Source organism: Lutra lutra, chromosome 8, assembly GCF_902655055.1.
Source record: "Lutra lutra chromosome 8, mLutLut1.2, whole genome shotgun sequence".
Taxonomy (NCBI): domain Eukaryota; kingdom Metazoa; phylum Chordata; class Mammalia; order Carnivora; family Mustelidae; genus Lutra; species Lutra lutra.
In genome coordinates this window covers 124,131,094-124,153,446 of record NC_062285.1, presented here as the reverse complement: position 1 = coordinate 124,153,446, position 22,353 = coordinate 124,131,094, and the positions used below count along the sequence as shown (strand labels likewise).

The 22,353-nt window shown below is 36.8% G+C and overlaps 1 protein-coding gene across 1 annotated transcript in view; it reads right to left on the bottom strand.

Annotated features, from left to right (window-relative positions):
- ANO4 (anoctamin 4) overlaps positions 1 to 22,353 on the bottom strand; it is a 462,190-nt gene that overhangs the window by 196,782 nt on the left and 243,055 nt on the right. The window contains exons 5-6 of the mRNA XM_047742883.1: positions 17,779 to 17,883; positions 1,683 to 1,819 (exon numbers count right to left, since the gene is read on the bottom strand). Coding sequence (XP_047598839.1) covers positions 1,683 to 1,819; positions 17,779 to 17,883 — 242 coding nt within the window. The remainder of the gene's footprint in view (positions 1 to 1,682; positions 1,820 to 17,778; positions 17,884 to 22,353) is intronic.

The window sequence follows — 22,353 nt, the reverse complement described above, 5'->3', positions numbered from 1 at the left end:
TTGCATACATGCTAATATTAATTTTCCATTCCACTAAAAATAATTGGGAGTTAGTAACCCAAAACTAGGTTGTCATCATAATTTGAAAAATACTTAGTTCATCAGTTGGATGGTAATTCAATTTTTTCAAAACTTACATGTAAGTTATAAATATTATTTAGTAGTCATCACACATATAAAAATTAAAGAACAAAACAGTAGGTATAATTTTCTTCCAGGCTCCATAGGCTTGTTATAATCATGTGCAACACTGAAAGAGACATCAAGTACAGGCCAGTTAGCCTTTAGCCCAGTTTCTCAGGCTGATAGATTTCAAAAACATGTCTATTGAACCTAGCAAGTGGAAATGGGGGGATGGGGGTTGGCTGTCTTTTCTTTAGGCCCAGTTTACATCAGTTTTCAAATAGTGGTATATGGGAGGGAAACATGCCAGGCCTCCAAGGTCATTGCTAGAATGTACATTCTTGCACAAGTGCCATGCCTGCTGTCTCATCCAAAAGGGAAAGTGTCAGCCGGAGGAATGAAAATGTCACATCCCATGTCTTGGTGCAGACATTCTCAAGGGATGACCAGTCCTCACTGATTTTTTTTTTTTTTTGACTTTTGCTTTAAGAGGTACTCAGAGGTCTACCCAAATAAACACTTTCTTAACAATTATTTACCAGACAAGGGAACTACTCTGTAGACTTAGCACATCAGTATCTGTCTGCAAAAATAAGGTTTCAGCCGCAGCATCAGGAGAAGGTTTACCAAAGCCTTAACTCTCTTGAGACTATTTCCATTTCTGTAAGTTAAGGAGATAAGACTAGGTGCTCTTCGAGGTCCCTTTTGAGAATCCTCCTTTATGTCACACCATGGCACTCAAGGTAACTAGGTGAAGAAATGAAAAGGAATGAGGTTTTTTGTTTTTGTTTTTGTTTTTTTTTTAATACATGAATAGTAGCATGTGGTGTTGGTAGAAAGAGGTTTGGGAATCTTGTTAGAAGTAAACAATTTTTCCTGTTCAAAGGTGTTATCCTGTCAATGGTTAACTGCCTCTGAAATAATAACAGTAGGAATATGCATAAATGACTGATTTTGTGTTCCAATTACCTATACCTAATGCATATACAAAGAAGGTATTAAACTCCACTGAGACAAAATCTAAGCAATAGTGAATGCCCCTAACAAAAGACTTTTCTTCCAAAATGACATATGAACAGATGGATCTATTTACAATTGCAATGTTTCCAGATTATAGAGGCAAACAGAAACTGGGGGCGGCTTTGGACAACAAAATCTACTGAGAGCTGGTCCATTTTGTGTCGTTGTTCTATGTGCTGGGAGATTTATACAAGGAAGTCCATGCTTGTAAAGCTTTCTTTCTAATAGTGACGCTCAGAATGTAGATTATCACAAAATGACAGGTGATTTTAAGTGTCTCCCTTTATATAAATGAAATGTCTCTAGGTATAAGAAGGGAAGTATATTACTTAGTGAAAGTCTGTTTTAAGCTTAGGTAGATTCAGGATCCCTGAAATATGCTATACCTATGGAGGAAATCAAAAGACTATAAGACTTGTCCCTTGTTTTCTGGAAACCCACAGTTCAACAAGATGATGACTTTACACAATCCACTGGAATATGCTTCACAGGTTTCTACCTGGATGAAATATTGTATTTTTAAGAAATCATACACTTACCTCTCCCCCTGCTTCCAATCTACTAGCATCATCTGAAGTACTGGTCAGGTTTCCAGGGTGAAGCAGAGAATCGTCATCTTTGCAAGGACTGTTGACAGCTTCTAATTCATCAAAAAGAATATTGACATCCTTGGCCACTAAAACCAAAATAAATTCATTAGAAGTGGGGTTAGGAACTTGGGATCTTAAAATCAATACCAAAATAGAAGACACTTCCCTTTGGCTTCATATTTTTTCATTGTTTCAATAACACCTTAATGATAGGTCTATTATTTTGTAAGAGAAAATGATGTCAGATGTAAAAACATGTTGATCAAACAGTGTCTTGATAAGGCAAGGAAAGTGTGAAGCAAAGTGAAGTACCTCCACATATAAATATAACTTTCTTTCCATGACAAGAGGAGGTGTTATGTTTGTTTAGTTTTCCTTCACCTACTTATTTAGCATCAAGTACTGTCACTTATTACTTCCAAGAACTCATTCTGTGTTGGACCTAACCTCTTTTACTTTATCTCATTTTATTTTTCATGAAAGTGCCTTACAACTTGCTAAGTGAACCCATATTATGTGCCAACTGCCAAAGTTCAGTAATATCTATAATTTTATTCCTTTGTTCCTTCCTAAAGTCTAATAAAGAAAACCTTATACAGTAATAAAGCATGTAGTTAGGTTTTCTGCATTTTCTCTTTCTCTAATCATGAATTGAAATCATGAAGGTATCCATTCAAGGGCTTTCCCAAGAGATTGTTGATGCCAATACATAAAGAACTATATATCAGACTTCCAAATAAAGACTTTACCATTCAAATACATAATACCTTGAAGTGGACCAGATATGAAAGTTCAGCACTAGTGGCTGAAGACATATAGTGCCAGGTACAGGACCTTTCCTTAGCAACTCGAATGACAGACCAACATTGGAGTTCACCTTTTCTTTTGATGCTTTAGAATTCCTAAGGATTTTTAACCTACCACAATCCTCTGTGCAGAATAATTTGTAGGCAATATGGTACTATTTATCTATCACATACAAGAATATTCATCCTTTCATTCAAAAAATTTTTAGAAAGGTACACATTATCTTGTGCACAGAGTTGAGTGATAGCCATACCCTGATAAACAAAAGTGACATGTCTTCCTGCCCTTGTGGTAACTAGTAAACAAAACAAATAGTCAAAGAATTATAAATTGCATCAAGTGCTATAAAGAAAAGAACATAGTTTGGATACAGTGGGAATAGAGATCATCTACTTAGTTGGTGTGACCAGGTTCTAAAGCAATTCATTTAACATCTAAGTTTTTCCTCTGTAAAATAAAATCGGCATGGCAATAAAATTAACACTTACTGCTTACTGTGGTAGGCTGAATCATGCCCCCCAAAGGTGATCTAGATCCTGGAACACATGAATATGTCACCTTCTATGGTAAAATGAACTCTAGATGTGCTTAATTCTAGGATCTTAAAATGGGAAATTAGCTTGGATTACATGAGTGGGCCCAGTGTAATTATAAGTGAGGCAAGAGGGTCAGAATCAGAGAGACAGATTGGAAAATGCTATGATGTCAGCTTTGGAAATGGAGGATAGAGCCATGAGTCAAGGAATGCAGGTGCCCTAGAAAGTGGGGAAAAGCAAGAAAGCAGATTCTCCCCTATATCTGAGAAGTAACACAGTCTTGCTGGCACCTTGATGATTTCTGACCTTCAGAACAGTGATAAAATAAATTTGTGTTAAGTCACTAAATTTGTGACAATTTGTGGCAGCAGCAAAACTAAACCAATACACTTGTTACAGGTTTTTAGACTCTGCAGATCCAAAGGAAAAAAATCATGGTCTTTTCCTACAACTAGGATTTAGGAGCACCTCTGATGGGCCAGGAACTCAAGGAAAGGTACAGTTTTGAAGGAGCACAGTATGTCCAGTGTTGTGGGAGATGTCAAGAGGAAAGACAACTTCTCTGACAGGCCTACACAGGGAAAGTCCCTCGCCTCCACTTACTCTCCATCTCCTCTCACTGCTCATTTCTTCACAGCACTTATCACAAACTGTAATTATATTGTTTATTCATTTGTTTACTGTGTGATGGATATTTACTCTGTTAGAATATAAGTTCCATAAGGGACCTTGTCTGTCTTAACTGGTGTACAGAGGTCCTGGCACAGCCCTCAACACATATTTAATGACAGAACAATGATCTCAAGGTGGACACATCTAATGATGTATGAGAACCCCCCTTTCTCCAATATCCTATGGTTCTAGGACATTGTATATATATTTTTCCTAAAACAATTCTTATTCACAAGCCAGGAGTTCCACAGTTTCAAGTAGATGCTGATTAAATTTTAAGTGCATAGTGATTAAATTTCAAGTAGCTATTGATTAGATTTGAACAACAGCATAAAAAAATTTCAACGAAGTAGATCTGCTTACGATTCTAAATTCCACCCCTCAGCTGTGTGAACTTGTGCTCCCATTTCCTCACTAGTGAGGCACGTATGGGAAACTTCTCTCTCAGGATAGCTGAAAAGAGGATTCAGTGAGATCATATAAATGTTAGTCTGACCCACAGCAGAGCTTCAAGGAATGTTGGCTTATCAATTTCAGACTCTGGGACCTTACGTCAGCACTTGGGTCTCAGCAGCACAAGACAGGTCAGGCATTTACAAGTTGGAATGGTTGTTATGAAGGGTAGACTGGGGTAAGGTGTGAAATAAAGAAGCTAAAGAGGACAATGAGATTCATGTCCAAGTGACTGGCTCTCCTTGGGGACAAACTCTTGCATTCATCTGTCCATGAGAATTGCCCCTTTGCTTTTGCTAATGTAGAAAACTACAAGATCTTCTGCTGGTATCACCTTCTGGTGTTGGTACAACCAGTTCTATAAAGCCCTCTATATTCTGGGGCTCCCAATTGGGGCTCTGTTGTCACCCTGAAGATATATGGAATTGTCTGGAGACAGTTTTTATCATTATGGCTAAGAAGAGGGGGTAGTGCTAACATCCAGCAGGTGAAAGCCAGGGGTACTGCTAACCATGCTACAATGTCAGAAAAGCCCCCTACAAGAGATATCTAGTCCAAAATATCAATAGTGTCGAGGTTGAAAAATTATGCTCTATTAAAGGTGGAACTCTTTGATTCTAGAGGGACCAGCTCACTTGGAAAAAGGAAGAGAAGTCTGTTTTCCCTACTTCTACCCATCATTATTGCTGAAGAAGTTGTGATGTGGCTAATGCTACCTGAGTGCTCAAGGGAAACCAGTATGTCATACAATCTGAATTTTAGAGAATTTTTAGAAAATTAAGTGATATTAAGACATCATTATCACCTGCCAGCCTCCCAAGAATCTTAACAGGGATTAAAAATGCTGATCTGTCAAAATTTTCAGCTGAACACATGGTCAGTGAGAAGACTGTAGAACAAGTAGACAGCTATACAGACAGAAGAAACACCTGTCCTTTATCAATACTCCACCATTCTTACTGACAGATCAGCTATACGAGCTAAGTTTTAGAAACAAAGTATAATATCCTTTGAAGCAAACTTATATCATTTCTTTAAGGAGAAAAACAACCTCCAACTTCCAGAGTTAATCAATTTTTAAAAATCTGTTTATTCAGCAAGTTACTTTAGTTATTCAGCAAGTACTTAGCTACCTATCTTGGCTGGGCACTGTGCTGGGTTAGGTCAAGTACTAGACATGACAACCATGGCCCCTGTCCTCACAGAGCTCACCATCCAGCCAAGGTGACAGTGGGGCCTTTTTATCCATGGCAAGGATGTCACAAAGATACTCTACATTCAAGCAGTGTTACTTTTAATGGATCCCCTCACCTTTCATGCAGCCTAAGTAACAGACCTGCTCTGTATAAACTCAGGAAGGGCTGTGTAAACAGAACTGGGAAGCTGAGTCACAAAAGATAGATACCACACATGTGGAAAGCAAGAGAGAGCCTCAAATGATTGTCCTTCACAAAAAGCAGGTATTCAGCCTAAGAAGACCAGGGAACAAAGTAGCAAAGACTCACATATAATAGCTACACAAGAGTCAAGAACCTCAGATTGCCTGGGAGGCAATTTTGGGAGACCAAAAACCTGCTAGAGTCTGAGTAAATCATCAAACTCAAAATAGGTAAGAAGAGATTTCTGTAGGCTGACTTGCTATGTTATCTCAGAATAGAGACGGAGCAGAGAAGTCAGAGAGTCAGAAGACAGGGCAATTCTGACATTCTTTATGGGAAGGAAGTTTACCCTGACAGCACTGAATCTACTCACTAAATATTTGTAATTCAGTGTAATTCACTGTAATTCAGTGAAAATCACTTGGATTTTTAGCCATTATTCACCTCCAGGGGGAAAAGGCCACAAATGTATTTCAAGGGCTCAAATAAGTAAGCAAATAAATTAATTATCTTCTGCCACTTGTTCACTGAGCCAACATTCATGTTAGGTGCTAGAGGCACGAACATGAACAAGACATGAGTGGATAAAATCGAAGCAGGACTACAAAGGCAGGGAAAACAAACACTAAGGGTGTCTTGTATCTTTTAGAGAGTAAGAAATAAATACCAAAAAATCAAAGCACTCGACTCACTGCTCTTTTAACTCTCCTATTCCTCAAATGCAGCAGAAAAATCCCATGGTGGCATTAACAGCACAGGAGTACTTTAATCTCAGAATTTTCTGATGCAGAGAAAATCAAGTGAAATTATAGGTCACTGAAGACAACATAAGACTGTGTAGTGTAATGCAGGTTATCTATATTTGTCCTCCAGAGTGCCAGCTCATTTTACTATTTTTGTCCCGAGTTCCAAATTATTACATCTGATATTCAGAACTTTGAAAATATTGCATATTGACCTTAAAGCATCATTAGAAAACACACAAAAAAAGGACAACTTCAGGAATGATTTAGAATGCAAACAAAACAAAACAAAAAACTTGTTTACATCTTAATTTGAACACTTAGCTGTCTGTTTTGTAATAAGTTCTCTTTGCATCTAGCCCTAGGGTCTCTTCCAGGTGAAGTCCCAAGGCAGTTCTCTAAAACTGATTAGCAAATAGGAGGCACTCGGTGCCCATTTTTAAGTAAATAAAAACTAGTTGTAAGAGTCTCAATTTTTTTTTTTTACTATGCATTCATAATGCTATACTAAAGATCAAATTTTATAGAAATCATATATTGAGGGTTCCAGCTCATTTTGATTTAGAACTATAATAAATCTTGGTGCCCAAAAGATTTTTCTAGTCAATATTTTTTTAATTTAATTTTATTTTTTTTCAGTGTTCCAAAATTCATTGTTTATGCACCACAGCCAGTGCTCCATGCAATATGTGCCCTCCTTAATACCCACCACCAGGCTCATCCCACCAACATCCCCCTCCTGTCCAAAACCCTGTTTGTTTTTCAAAGTCCACAGTCTCTCATGGCTTGTCTCTCCCTCCAATTTCCCCCAGCTCATTTCTCTCCATCTCCCCATGTCCTCAGTGTTATTCCTTATGCTCCACAAGTAAGTGAAACCATATGATAACTGACTCTCTCTGCTTACTTATTTCACTCAGAATATTTTTATATGTTGTAATTTTCTTTTTTTAACTTCAATTTTATTTTTTTCAGTGTTCCAAAATTCATTGTTTATGCACCACACCCAGTGCTCCATGCAATATGTGCCCTCCTTAATACCCACCAATTTGTTTTCTTATTCTAGTTATCTTAGATATTGCTTTAAAGTATCTGTTTCTTGAAAGGACTTGCTGTGGCTGATATCAAAGAGGTTACTGCCTATGTTTTCCTCTAGGATTCGGATGGATTCCTGTCTCACATTGAGGTCTTTTATCCATTTTGAGTTTATCTTTGTGTATGGTATAAGAGAATGGTCAAGTTTCATTCTTCTACATATAGCTGTCAAGACATGTCTCCAAAGGCAAAGGAAACAAAAGTGAAAATGAACTTTTGGGACTTCATCAAGATCAAAAGCTTCTGCACAGCAAAGGAAACAGTCAACAAAACAAAGAGGCAACCCACGGAATGGGAGAAGATATTTGCAAATGACAGTACAGACAAAAGGTTGATATCCAGGATCTATAAAGAACTTCTCACACTCAACACACACAAAACAGATAATCATGTCAAAAAATGGGCAGAAGATATGAAGAGACAACTTCTCCAATGAAGACATACAAATGGCTATCAGACACATGAAAAAATGTTCATCATCACTAGCCATCAGGGAGATTCAAATTAAAACCACATTGAGATACCACCTTACACCAGTTAGAATGGCCAAAATTATTAAGACAGGAAGCAACGTGTGTTGGAGAGGATGTGGAAAAAGGGGAACCCTCTTACACTGTTGGTGGGAATGCAAGTTGGTGCAGCCACTTTGGAGAACAGTGTGGAGATTCCTCAAGAAATTAAAAATAGAGCTTCCCTATGACCCTGCAATTGCACTACTGGGTATTTACCCCAAAGATACAGATGTAGTGAAAAGAAGGGCCATCTGTACCCCAATGTTTATAGCAGCAATGGTCACGGTTGCCAAACTGTGGAAAGAACCAAGATGCCCTTTAACGGACGGATGGATAAGGAAGATGTGGTCCATATACACTATGGAGTATTATGCCTCCATCAGAAAGGAGGAATACCCAACTTTTGTGTCAACATGGATGGGACTGGAAGAGATTATGCTGAGTGAAATAATTCAAGCAGAGAGAGTCAATTATCATATGGTTTCACTTATTTGTGGAGCATAAGAAATAACAGAGGACATGGGGAGATGGGGAGATGGAGAGGAGAAGGGAGTTGAGGGAAATTGGAAGGGGAGATGAACCATGAGAGACTGTGGACTCTGAAAAACAGCCTGAGGGTTTTGATGGGGTGGGGGGTGGGAGGTTGGGGAGCCAGGTGGTGGGTATTATGGAGGGCATGTATTGCATGGAGCACTGGGTGTGGTGCATAAACAATGAATAATGTTATGCTGAAAAGAAATTAAAAAAAAAAGAGACCCCCCCCCAAATAAATAAAGTATCTGTTTCTTTCCCAGACTCAGAGATTGAATATGAAGCAGTGGAAAGGAAGACAAAAACAAGGGCAATATAATGTACGGAGAGCTGACTATGTATTCAGAATTTTGGGGTCTGTTTTCCCTTTTCTTCCTCAAAATACCTTAGGAAAAGGGCATTATGAGAAAAAAAATCCAGGTTCAGAGACACTAAGTAAGGCCACAAAGCTAGTAAGTGACAGAGATGAAATCGAACCCAGTTCTGACCCCCAAATCTATGCTGTGTCTAGCTGGCCTCCTGTTTCTGTGGAAAGCATACTACTGTTCCTAAATCACATTTGGCGTGGGACACCTGTATGACTCAGTCGGTTAAGCATCCAACTCTTGGTTTCAGCTCAGGTCATGGTCTGGGATCCTGGAGTTGAGCTCTGCATTGGGTTTCCAGTTTAGTGGGTCTGCATCCCAGTTCTTTCCCTCTGTTCCCTCCACCATCCCTTTTCATGGATGCAAAGTGTGTGTGCATTCTCTCTGTCCCTAATAAATAAATAATCTTTAAAAAAAATCATATGGTTTCACTTATTTGTGGAGCATAACAAATAGCATGGAGGACAAGGGGAGATGGAGAGGAAAAGGGAGTTGAGGGAAATTGGAAGGGGAGGTGAACCATGAGAGACTATGGACTCTGAAAAACAATCTGAGGGTTTTGAAGGGGCGGGGGGTGGGAGGTTGGGGGAACCAGGTAGTGGGTATTAGAGAGGGCATGGATTGCATGGAGCACTGAGTGTGGTGCAAAAACAATGAATACTGTTATGCTGAAAAGAAATTTAAAAAAAAAAAAAAGAGTCCTAACAGTTCTCATCACAAGAAAATAATTATGTTTATGTGTGGTGATGGATATTAACTATGCTTACTGTCATTACCATTTTGCAATACCCACATATGCTGAGTTCTTATACAACATAAAACTAATACATGTCCATTAAATCTCAATTAAAAAAATAAAAAATCGTACCTAAATTTAAAAAAAAAAATCATGTTTGGCTTTCAATCACAGGAAGTCCTTTAATTGCCAACCAACTATCTTGTCACTGTTGTAATATTTATCTGAATAAAGCTAGACTTTACATCTGCTGCTGGACAGGTCTGACACTTTTTAAAATTTAACAGATAGATTAAATTAAATGTTTTTAAAAAGTCAGAGAAACACACAGACTGAGCACAGTTTTGAGCACCTTAGGCTGGGATTTTAAAGACCAAACACCATTTAACATGTGTATACCAGCAAGCCTAGGACTCTGCTCAACATGCTTCAAGTGAATCTTATAACACCCCTAAGGCAAAGACTATCTGGTTTGCCAATGAGAGAAAAAAAGAGAGTAATTTGGAAAACTCAAAATAAATAGTAGTTGGAAAAGATATAAATCCTCCCTTAGCTAGTTTTATTCCTTTCCAAAGGTCAGTGGCTTTCAAAGTATGTTCCCTAGAACTGCAGGATCCTTTTGGGGGAGATTCAGGGGCAATGGCAGGGACAACGAGGAAACTAACTGGGAAAAGCACTGCACCCTCCACTCCCAGCTACCCCAAACAACTCAGCTACCTTTTTTATATATTGAGATTATATGTGAAAATATATTTGAGGAAGAAAAAATAGATTCTACTGCTTTAAAATTTTTGGAAATTTGTACAGCAACAATTATATGATTGTACTAACATCTCCCCAAAGAAAACCTGAGGAAAGAAAGCTAGGGTTCTAATTGTTATAGCTATGAGAGTAGGCACTTTTTTTTCTGCCATGGGAAGTTTACTTGAAATATTTTAAGATTGAAAATAGATCTCTGCAAAGAAAAAGTCGTATTTTTTTTTTAATTTGTGATCATTAAAAAAATTTCATTGGCATCTCCTGGCTCAGTAATGATACAGTTTATAAAACAGAGCATAGACCACAGCATGGGGCATCCACAGAACACTGTGCAATGGGGCAAAGATCATTAACTTATTCCTGGGACAGCATGTTTCTTAGGAAGAGCTTCTGTTGCTATTAACTTCATTCTAAAGAAAAGGACAGACATCTCGATTACTTCTACAACAAGGCAGGTAATAATAGTACCTCTTAACTACCTGGGAATGATATTTAGAGAAGAACCAAGTACCTAATTCAGATCTTGCTCAATAGCCTTGGTTACCTTTTCACAATGTGAAATGAAATCAATGATGTTCTGTATTAAAGATCCTCTGAGTCTCCTGACTGCAACTTTCCCTTCTTCAGAAAGAACATTAGCTCTGGATTCAGACAAGCCTAGGTTCAAATGCTAGTCCTCATACCCACTAGCTCTTAGATTGGATTATTTAATTTATTCAAGGTTTAATGTCTTTATCTTTTCAGCAGGTGTAATACAATGTTTCACACAGGATTTTTGATAGGAATGAAGACAAGACAGCAACCAACACTAATGTAGCACTTGCCATGTGCCAGGCACCACACTAAGGGCTTTTACACAGTTTATTAGACTGTGTGGAAATTAAGGCAAGCAGAATCTAAGACTAAATACAGTAATATGGGTAAAAGGTAAACCACAGAGTTGCCAGGCAAGATTATGTCTTCGATATATGTCAGCACCTCCCTCCTCCCCATCCTCCCCTTTGAAACAGCATGACCATATGAATTTAAAAAAAAAAAATTGGAAATCAGGGCTCAAGTAATTGGATTCAAAATGACTCAGTGGATGTCACTGAGAAATGACTCAGTCTTGCGGACGCAGAAGCACAGTGCAGGAAGAGCACTGTGATTACATAGACACACGTGCAAGGGCAGAGGGTCTGACTACAGGATAACAAGATCCTTCCAACCTGCAAGTCCTCATTTCAGACACTTTGCTTTTTGCTCTCTTTCCTTCATTAGAACTTAACAGACCATAACACAATAACGTGCTGTGGTATGAATGCCACTTGACAGTCCTCACAGTCTGTATCTGCATATACTAGGAATCAAGAAAAGAAAAACTAAAGACAAGGCAGGAGGGGTGGGCAACAAGAAGTGGGGGAGGGGAGAGAACTGATCCCTAGAAGAGGCTGGTTCCTGGTAATAATTTAAAGCAAGAATTAAAAGGCTCAGTATAGCCTTTGAATAATATCTTTCTTAATGGTTTGCTAATATAATAAATGTACATACACATAGACATGGACTACAGAGTTTTAAGACTTGATTCTCAATCTGATGTCATAATGAAATATTTCTAAATGTCTGCTTCTCAAAAAATGTCCAGATTTTAAAAATCTAGTGACTAAAAAAGCAGGATTTTTGTTTTAATTGCTATTATTGTACATGACACAGTAGGCACTAAAATCCTTGGACTGTTAAGATGGTATGAATCTTATTAGACAAACTCAAGAGTAAGCATTGTCCCCATGACCTTGTCATCATTACATTAAGTTACATCTTTGTCTAAGCCCCTCTCCCAACTGGCCTGGTAGACCATTTAATTTCAGTCATTGCTGACATTCCCATTCCTCTACCCCCCATATGTAGGACTGTAAAAGGTTTTGACAGAGGTTTTCTAAACATCTAAAGGATGTTTAGAGACCACTCAGGTCTCCAAGCCACACTGCTACTGCTGAGCCACTCACTTTGTAAGTTTAGAGTAAAATTCATTCATTCACTCACTAATGAAATTTGTTGAGCAGCTACTATCTCTGCATTCTGCTTAAGGTACTAGATGTGCAACAAAGAAACAGGAAGATGAGACTGACCCCCTCCCAGAACCCCCAAAGCTCGGTGAAATATGGAAGATCTCCTCAGGCTGGAGAATCTTAGCCAACGCCGGCTTTCAGGTGGCTCAAGTGCTGGCTCCTAGCACACAACCCAGCCATTCATTCCCTTTTCCCCCATCCATGGGAAGCCATGCTACCACTGCAGGACAGTCTAAGGGAGCTGGACAGGAAATTCCTTTTCTTCCACTGTCTCTCTGTATGGGTATTTCTTTGTGTGTCTGTCTCTTTTTACCAAGGATTAGCCACTCATAAGCCCAGACTTTCAGAAAACAAAAGCCAGGAACTTCAGGTAACACAGAACTCTGCTGAAACAAAGGAGTTCAGGGCACCTAGCTACCACCTTGGGATGGGAAACAATGGGTTAGAAGAGAGAGGGGAAAAAATTACATCCAGGAAAACACACATGCACACACCCTTACATTATACTGTCATATAAGAATGTTTTCCTCTTAGAAAACAATCAAGTTGCTTTCATTTTGAACAATAAAACAAATGTGATCTCTGTTTTAATTTCTTTTGAACTGAACTGTGCACAAAAACTTTCACCATTGCTTTAAGATACTATGCATAACACAGTGCCCTGCTACATGACAGGTCAGGTGGAGAGATGGGTGAATGGTTGAAATAACTTTTCTTCTTTAGAAGCTGTACATCTGTTATGGGGAAATTTGAGAAACAACTTGTAGGTGGCTAGCCACTCTAAGACATCTTTTTTTTTTTTTTTCTTTAAAGATTTTATTTATTTGAGAGAGAGGCAGTAAGCGAGACCATGAGCAAGGAGAAGGTCAGAGAGAGAAGCAGACTCCCCATGGAGCTGGGAGCCCGATGCGGGACTCGATCCCGGGACTCCCAGGATCATGCCCTGAGCCGAAGGCAGTCGTCCAACCAACTGAGCCACCCAGGCGTCCCTCTAAGACATCTTTTGAACAGGAGAAGCCATTGTTAGGACTTAAGCACTATAGGAAAAAAAATGTAAATGTATTTTACAATGTAGAAGCATGGGGAAGAATTCTTGCATCAAGACATAACAAAATAAGAATAATTTTATTAAAAATATTGAGTAGCTCACTTTTCCTAATCATGTTTATTTAATCTTTTATTTATCAGAACAAGGGCCAGCATATGACTAAATACTGACGGTCAAATATTAACCTATAGCCTTGGGGAAGTATACTCAGTCTTTTCATCTTTAAAATGGAAAAAACACATCTACTATTTCTTATAGGGTTGTTTTAAGAAAAGAGATAGTAAGGGAAGAGCACTTATTACAATGGCTGGCTTACCTTAGAAACTCAAAAAATGTTTCAAATTCTCTCTCTCTCCTAGCTTGATCTTAAAGGTTTTATATATATCTATATCTATATCTATATCTATATCTATCTCCACAAAATTCCAAGAAAATAATAAAATTTTCCGTCATCTCAACAAAAATGTCTGTAGGAGAGAGGAATTTTTCTGATGTCCAAATCCTATGTATTTTTGCATTTTGTAAGTTGGTCTCTCAAAGCTTCCTATAAATAATAGTCTAAGGTACAATCCCTTTAAGAACCAAACTATGTGTATTTATACTTAGAACTTTCAACTAATTTGTTAAATATCTGAATCACATTTGGAATCTAGGGTGAAGCTGAAGGTAGATAAATGGCCCAAATCTTTTCTACCAGAAATGACCAAAGCCATGTAGGCAGTTTCCTAAAACTACTTAACAAAAATTTTATTTTTTTTTTAAAAGAAAACAGATTGGTTCCAAAGTATTAGAAAATTCTTAAACCTAAAAAGAGTTGATTTGCAATTGAAGGTGAAATAATATATTTCCCTTTTATTATTTTAGTCACCATACAGTATTTCACTAGTTTTTGATATAGTGATCCATAATTCATTGTTTGCATATAATACCCAGTGTTTTATAGGATCTATACTCTAGGATCTACAAAACACTCATGAAAGAAATTGAAGAAGACACAAAAAGATGGAAAAACATTCCATGCTCATGGGTCAGAAGAATAAACATTGTTAAAATGTCTCTGTGCCCAGAAGAATCTATACTTTCAAAGCCATCCTGATCAAAATACCAACGGCATTTTTCAAAGTGCTGGAACAAATAATCATAAAATTTGTATGGAAGCAGAAAAGACCCTGAATCACAAAGAAAATGTTGAAAAAGAAAAATAAAACTGGGGGCATCATGTTGCCTGATTTCAAGCTATAATTCAAAGCTGTGATCACCAAGACAGCATGGTACAAAGGCAGACACATAGATCAATGGAACAGAATAGAGAACCCAGAAATGGAACTTCAACTCTGTGGTCAACTAATCTTTGACAAAGCAGGAAAGAATATCCAATGGAGAAAAGACAGTATCTTCAACAAGTGATGTTAGGAAAATTGGACAGCCACATGCAGAAGAATAAAACTGGACCATTTCCTTACACCATACACAAAAATAGACTCTGAATGGATGAAAGACCTAAATGTATGATCGGGATCCATCAAAATCCTAGAGGAGAAAAGAGGCAGCAACATCGCTGACCTTGGCCACAACAACTTTCTGATAGACACGTCTTCAAAGGCAAGGGAAACAAAGGCAAAAAAGAATTTTTGGGATTTCATCAAGATCAAAACCTTCTACACAGCAAAAGAAACATTCAACAAAACAAAGAGCCCACCCACAGAATGGGAGAAGATATTTGCAAATGAGACTATAGACAAAGGGCTGATATCCAAGACCTATAAAGAACTTCTCAAATTCAACACCCAAAAAACAAGTAAGTCCAAAAAATGGGCAGAACACATGAACAGACACTTCTCTAAAGACATACAAATGACTAACAGACACATGAAAAAATTTTCATCATCATTAGCCATCAGGGAAATTCAAATCAAAACCACATTGTGATACCACCTTATACCAGTTAATGGCAAATATTGACAAAGCAAGAAACAACAAGTGTTGGAGAGGATGTGGAGAAAGGGGAATGCTCTTACACTGTTGGTGGGAATGCAAGTTGGTGAAGTCACTTTGGAAACCATGTGGAGGTTCCTCAAGAAATCAAAAATAGAGCTACCCTATGACCCAGCAATTGTACTACTGGGTATTTACCCCAAAGATACAGATGTAGTGAAAAGGGCCATATGCACCCCAATGTTCATAGCAGCAATGGCTACAATTGCCAAGCTGTGGAAAGAGCCAAGATGCCCTTCAACAGATGAATGGATAAAGAATATGTGGTCCATATACACAAAGGAATATTACTTAGGCATCAGAAAGGATGAATACCAAACTTTTGCATCAACATGGATGGGACTGGAGGAGATTATGCTGAGTGAAATAAGTCAAGCAGAGAAAGTCAATTATCGTATGGTTTCACTTACTTGTGGAACATAAGGTATATCATGGAGGACATTAGGAGAAGGAAGGGAAAAATGAATGCGGGGATATCGGAGTGGGAGACAAATCATGAGAGAATATTACCTTTTTCTTATTTTTAAACTTAAATATTAACTACTCAAACATATGCTTCTATTAGTTCACAAAGAGCTCACTGTTCTAAACAATAAAAGTCATCATATACAACTCTGTGTTTAGTAAGATATGCTAATAAAAATTACCTTAAAAATAGTCTCATAATGTGCTGTGAAGTGTGTAAACATGGCGATTCACAGACCTGTAACCCCTGTGGCTAATAACACATTATATGTTAATAAAAAATAAAAAAATATTAAAAAATAGTCTCATAACCATTTAAGTCATTTTGATATAAGTTCACGCAGCCCTAAAAAAATTTTAGGTTCATCTGCACTTGCATAGAAGCCAACTTTATCACTTATTAAAAAATTTTTTTAAAAATCCTTTCAGCACTCTATAATCTATCATCTTTCAAATCAGATGAAGTAATTACAGAATTTTATAACTTTCCATGAAAAAATTATTTTCTCCCCCATGTCTATTAATTGGATTTTTAGTCTCCTGGGGAAATTTTTTTCTCTTTTATTCATTAACCTTATACGAAGGGATTGCCCAAGCAGAACAAATAGCTGGTCCTTTTGTCTTTTTCCTTAAAAATATTTCTCTTAGAACCAGCCTCATCTTCAATTTTAGGATCCTTCCCCTTGATGTGTTTCAACACCATACTAAGCATATTCAGAAAGGAATTAGATGAAGGGTAGGAGACCCTCCATTCCAGCTGGTCATACTAGCCTTGATCATACTAGCCTGGCACATAACTTCTCCCACCCTTAATTCTACCTATAGAGTGGAAGTATTAATTATCTCAGAAGGTTGATAGGGTAGTATGATGACAAAAGGGGTAACTGCTATGAAAATACTTAAAATTTCTCATTAAAAATTTAGTATAGAAATGCAGTGTCACAAAAAAGTAGCAAAAAATTACAGTGGTTCTTCCTGGAGTGCTCTTCAGATCTAATCCCTTCAAGCACAACACTATTTGATCTTAAAAGAGTATCATTATCTAGTATTAGGGCCCTGATAATGAAACACAAATTTTTTTTTAAAGATTTTATTTATTTATTTGACAGAGAGAGATCACAAGCAGGCAGAGAGGCAGGCAGAGAGAGAGGAGGAAGCAGGCTCCCTGCTGAGCAGAGAGCCCGATGCGGGGCTCGATCTCAGGACCCTGAGATCATGACCCGAACCAAAGGCAGCGGCTTAACCCACTGAGCCACCCAGGTGCCCCTGAAACACAAATTTTAATGACTTAGTCTATGATACCACATCATCCATCCTCAATGCTAAATCTACAACTTGAGGAAATGTATTAAGATCAAATTCTTAGTAAAAACTATAATACAAACTAATGTAAGAAGAGTTAACATTAATCAAAATGCTTAGAAGAGAGAGGTCACTTCTCAATTTATAGCCTATCATCAGTGACTTGAAATATAGACTTTTGGAGAATAAATTCATGATATCAGGTTACTACATCAACATTTACTTCTTACTACTCATACATCTGAGCAAAGGAATAGTATTCTAATAATAGTATTCTTGAAAATTTATTTGATTATGATTAATCAATGAATCTAAATATTATAGTACCTAGTGATTCACGATATATTATAGTATACTAAATATGGAACTCCAGTTCTACCATCAGGCCTCTTCAAAGGCCCCATTACTGTGTGGCTTAGTTTCACAAACTAAACCTGCATTTCACTAACCATCTCTTCTAGACTCAAAATTATTTTACACAGTATCTCCTTTACAACATTTTCTTTAAACTTGGCATCTAAGGTTTCTAGTTTTATCATCCCTCCCAAGTATTAGAATAGATTCTCCTTTCATGGTCAAATTAAAATTTGAGGGAAACTTACTTTCTTGTATTGCATTAAGAATCTCTGAAAAGTCCACATCACTCTTTGAGCCGTCAGGTAGTATTTGCATATCCAGCTGGTAGCCTTGCAAATCCACACCTCCTTCTAGAGAAATGAAAGATATTCATGGAGTTTGCACTGGTTATCAGAGAGCCCAGCATTAGGGTCCCAAGGAGAAGCAATGTCAAAATCTAAAACAAATAGCCAGCTGATTCACCAATGATCCTCCCTCTTGTAAAAAGGACTTAAAAAAAAAAAGAGAGAGAAACATTACCAGCCATTTGCTCCTTATGGGACCAAAAAGGTTTAATTGAATTTCCAATGTAAAAAATAAGGCAATTACTCTACTAAAATATCATACACTTCATAGTATTTACTGATCTAGGTGAAGATATATGTTAGCCTCCACCCAAAGACATTTAAAATTATTTTCATCTTCATATGGCTAAAAAGTGACATTCAACACAAATACTTCATATCATCTTCGCTAAAATTATGATTCATTCACAGAAAAGGATTTAATATTCTTGATAACACAGGAAAATCGACATCACTTTTCCCCTCACAGTTGGACTTTCCTGCTACATCATTTATTTTTCAATTCTATCAGAATACTTTTTTTTTCTATGATGTAATTAAGCCTGTTGTACTACATTTGTCTCATGTATTTTTGGTGTGCTCTAAAGAAGACTTTGTGTGTGTGTGTGCTGTTCCACACGTCTATAGAACATTAAAGATGTCAAAGAAACCAAGACCTCAAAAAGTAGTTTTATCACTAATAATAATAAACCTTTAAATGTTTCTTAAAATAATCACTAAGAACATCTTTAACTCTGAGGAGTCTCGAAGAGCTAAAAAGTCAGTGCTAAAATAAAAAGATAGCCTGATGAATAGAGTGGGGCATGCCCTAGCTTCTAATATTTTTTGTAGAAATAATTATTTCATAAGCCCAGGAATTATTCTTAGCCTTGAATAAATTTCAGTTACATCCCTAAAACTCAAAAGAATATGGCACAGTCACTATCGTATAAGGACACTCATTCTAGGAGGGACGTGGACAGAAGTAACTTAATATAATAGAAGGTACACTTTAGAATAGCTCTCACACAGGACCTAGAACGGTGCCTAGCAGGCCCTCAATAAATGAAGGCTGAACAAATGACTAAGCCTACATGATAATTTTGAAACAAAGGCCATACAGCTCTAAAGAAATCTATAAACTTAGATTCTAGAGTCCTGCAAACCAGCATTCAAATTCTTATTAGGAAACAGAGTCTCTCTCAATCTTGGTTTTCTCATCTATAAAATTATATCTCCGTATGAGAAATTTGAGAGGCAGGGCAGGAAGCCGTGGGGGGGAAAGGAGGGAAAAATGAAACAAGATGGGACTGGGGAGGGAGACAAACCATATGAGATTCTTAATCTCAGGAAACAAACTGAGGGTTGTTTGGGGGTGGGGGAGGAATTGGGTGTGGCTGGGTTATGGACACTGGGGAGGGTATGTGTTATGGTGAGTGTTGTGAATTGTGTAAGACTGATGAATCACAGACCTGTACCCCTGAAACAACTAATACATTATAGGTTAATAAAAAAAAATAGGGGTGATAATAACAGTCTCACAAAACAACCATTAAGACTAAATGACATAATGCATGAACAACTCTTAGCTGTCAAATAGTCAACACTCAGTAAATGGAAGCCACTACTATTATCATCCATAATAATGTATTAAAGGAACATTGACATTTATACAGAAACTAGCTACTGAATAATAAGAATAAGAATACGAATAAGAATAAGAATAAGAATAAGAAGGAAGCCACAGCCTGTTCTTTGGGATACCAGCATGCATTTCAGTGACTATCAAGCATTGTCAAGCACTGCAGACATAGTGAACTTTTAAATGCATGCATGCAGTTGCCTCACTGAAGTTAACAGTTGAGACTAAGCTTCTCAATAGGAATTAAAATGGGTTATTTGGTTTTTCCCCCAATGGCCAGCTAATGTGCAGAAGTATGATGTTCTACTGCTTTTCAACTTCTGCTAAGGCTAACTGCCTTTGTTCTGCTCAATAACCAAAGGCCTTATAATAACAATGACAAAAAATAAATAAGAATATTCAATACTGCCTATAGGCTGGCTTTAGGCTATGTACTTTATCATCTCATTTAGTCTTTACCTTTGAAAAGAAGGTGCACTGGGAAGGAATAATTTGCCCAAAGTCACACATCTACTAAGTTGTCAAGATGCAACTTCAACACATGCTCCTACCAGTCTTGAATACCCCTCATATCAAAGCAGTCACAAATATAGGCTATTGGAAATAAGGGAAATGGATTTACCAATAGTCCCATGTTCTAGTGCTTCAGATCATGACAAATACCATTACATAAACTAAAAAACAAATGACTTGCTAAAGAGGCTAATAAACAGAAGCCCAACTTGTTTATCTTGTTTGTCTTAGTCAGGAGATCATAAATTCATGTAGAAGTGTTTTGACTAACAAATAACTATAGTTTCTAATAACCAAAATTCCACAATTTTTTAGTAATTATTTTGTTTTGAGAACAGTATAGAAGTATAAAAGTCACCAAAAAAACAACATAAAAGAGGCATTCAGGCCATTAAAGTCTGTTTTTAAAGAATATTTAATGCTTAAGGTATCAAGAAAATGTAAGGAAAATGGATACAGGAATACAGATAAATGGATTTGTTTCAAGTATATTAAAAAAAATTATCCTTATATATTAGAAAAAAAGGCAGTAAGAAATAGTCCAAATGGGTATAGAAGTTATCTCTCACCTGTAAAATATTCATATATTTTATTTAATTCTTTATCTTCTCTATGTTTTTTTTAACAATAAAGAAAATATTTTTATAATTTTGAAGTCATTAAATTCAGACTGTGGCACTGGAGAACATTAAATATTGAGAGTTCAGGATTCAAGACTTAAAGACTACAGTTGCTAATAAGGGATCAATCTAACATAAAATCTAACATATAATTTTCTAAATTCTTAAATGTAAATTAATGAAAAAATTAATTCTTAAAATATATAATTTAAATAGCTCCAAATTGCAGGATGCAACATTTTCTTCATGGTAAATTGTAAGATCACATTTAGAATCCCTAAAATACAAGGTATTTTTCTTTCTCTGCTCTCGAAGAAATATAAAATACACTTTAAATTGTAATATAAGGGTCTGGAACTTCTGGCAGGAAGTCATTCATTAAAGTCCAACATGACAAAGTAGGGGATGTTATAAAACAATGACTTTTGTAAACTTTCCTAAATAGAAAGCGATCACTTGTTCAAGGACATTTTCAAATGAATCCTTCAAGGTGACAATCTTTACCTTTAGCACACACTGCCCAGTGAACAAGACAAAATACTTCAATACAGAAAGTTCTATGTCTATTTTGAACTTCTGATATTTGTTTATTGTTAGTCCTACATTTTTGATGTGATCTCTAAAAAGTGAAGAATCAAAGCTCTTTCTATAGTCAGAGATGCCTCTGACTTTGAGTCAAAACACAAAGCTCTTATTCAGAGGCAAGATGGTGAAAATGTCATGGTTTCAAAATGATGAAGTTTTAAAATAAAATATAACACCACTGGGCCTCAGTCATTGGCATGCAACCAAATGTAATCCCAAGGAAACTAAACCAATAAGTTACATTAAAGAGGGGAAACTTTAAAAAGATTCCTGACAATGTGGAGAACATAATGAACAATTTTAAAAATCAAAAATAGCCACAAAATTCATGTGATCCAAATCCGCCTTGAGCTTTTCTCACACTTGATTGAATGATTATATTCAAATCTTAATTGTGATTCTGTGGTGTGAGTCAAGTTGAAAGTAGTTCTAATAAAAAGGAACCATGATAACAGTGCTTACATTTAATAAAAGATCTTCAGCTGAGCAAACAAAATGTTAAAAATTCATTTTAGATTTATAACTAGTTTACATGGATTTAGCTAAATGCTTATATACAAAAGGAATCAAAAAAAGAAAAAAGTTCTAAATAGGAGTCTCAATTAACACATATGTCAATGCCTCTCCCATTCCATCTCTGCCCGTAGAAATCCCTTTCTACTTTTAAGGCCCTTCCTAAATACCCTGCTTTAGGAAGCATTTCTTGACCCTAACAAGCAAATACCATTTTCTACATTTCTATTTTGAACTTCTATAGCTACTTATATTTTATCTTTTCTATAGTACATGTTTTCCATCAAAAATCAGGTAGGTAAAGTATTTGGCACAGTATGGAGTAGACACAGACAACATGTGAGCTCTTATCTCCCCCCATCTAGATTTTCTTCTAAATCTCTAGCACCCTCAACTAAACTATAACATGATGGAGGCCTGGGACCAAACTGCATCTACCTTTTTATCTCCTACAGAATCTAGATCAATGCCTTGAACATATTAATTTCTCAATTAAAGTTCTTACACTGCAATTTTATATTACTAGTAACAGTGGAAACAAACTGAGAAAACATCCCAGTTTTCTTTCATTGTACATAATGTTAAGACTTCTTGATAGGTTATCTATAGACAACTGTGAAAGAC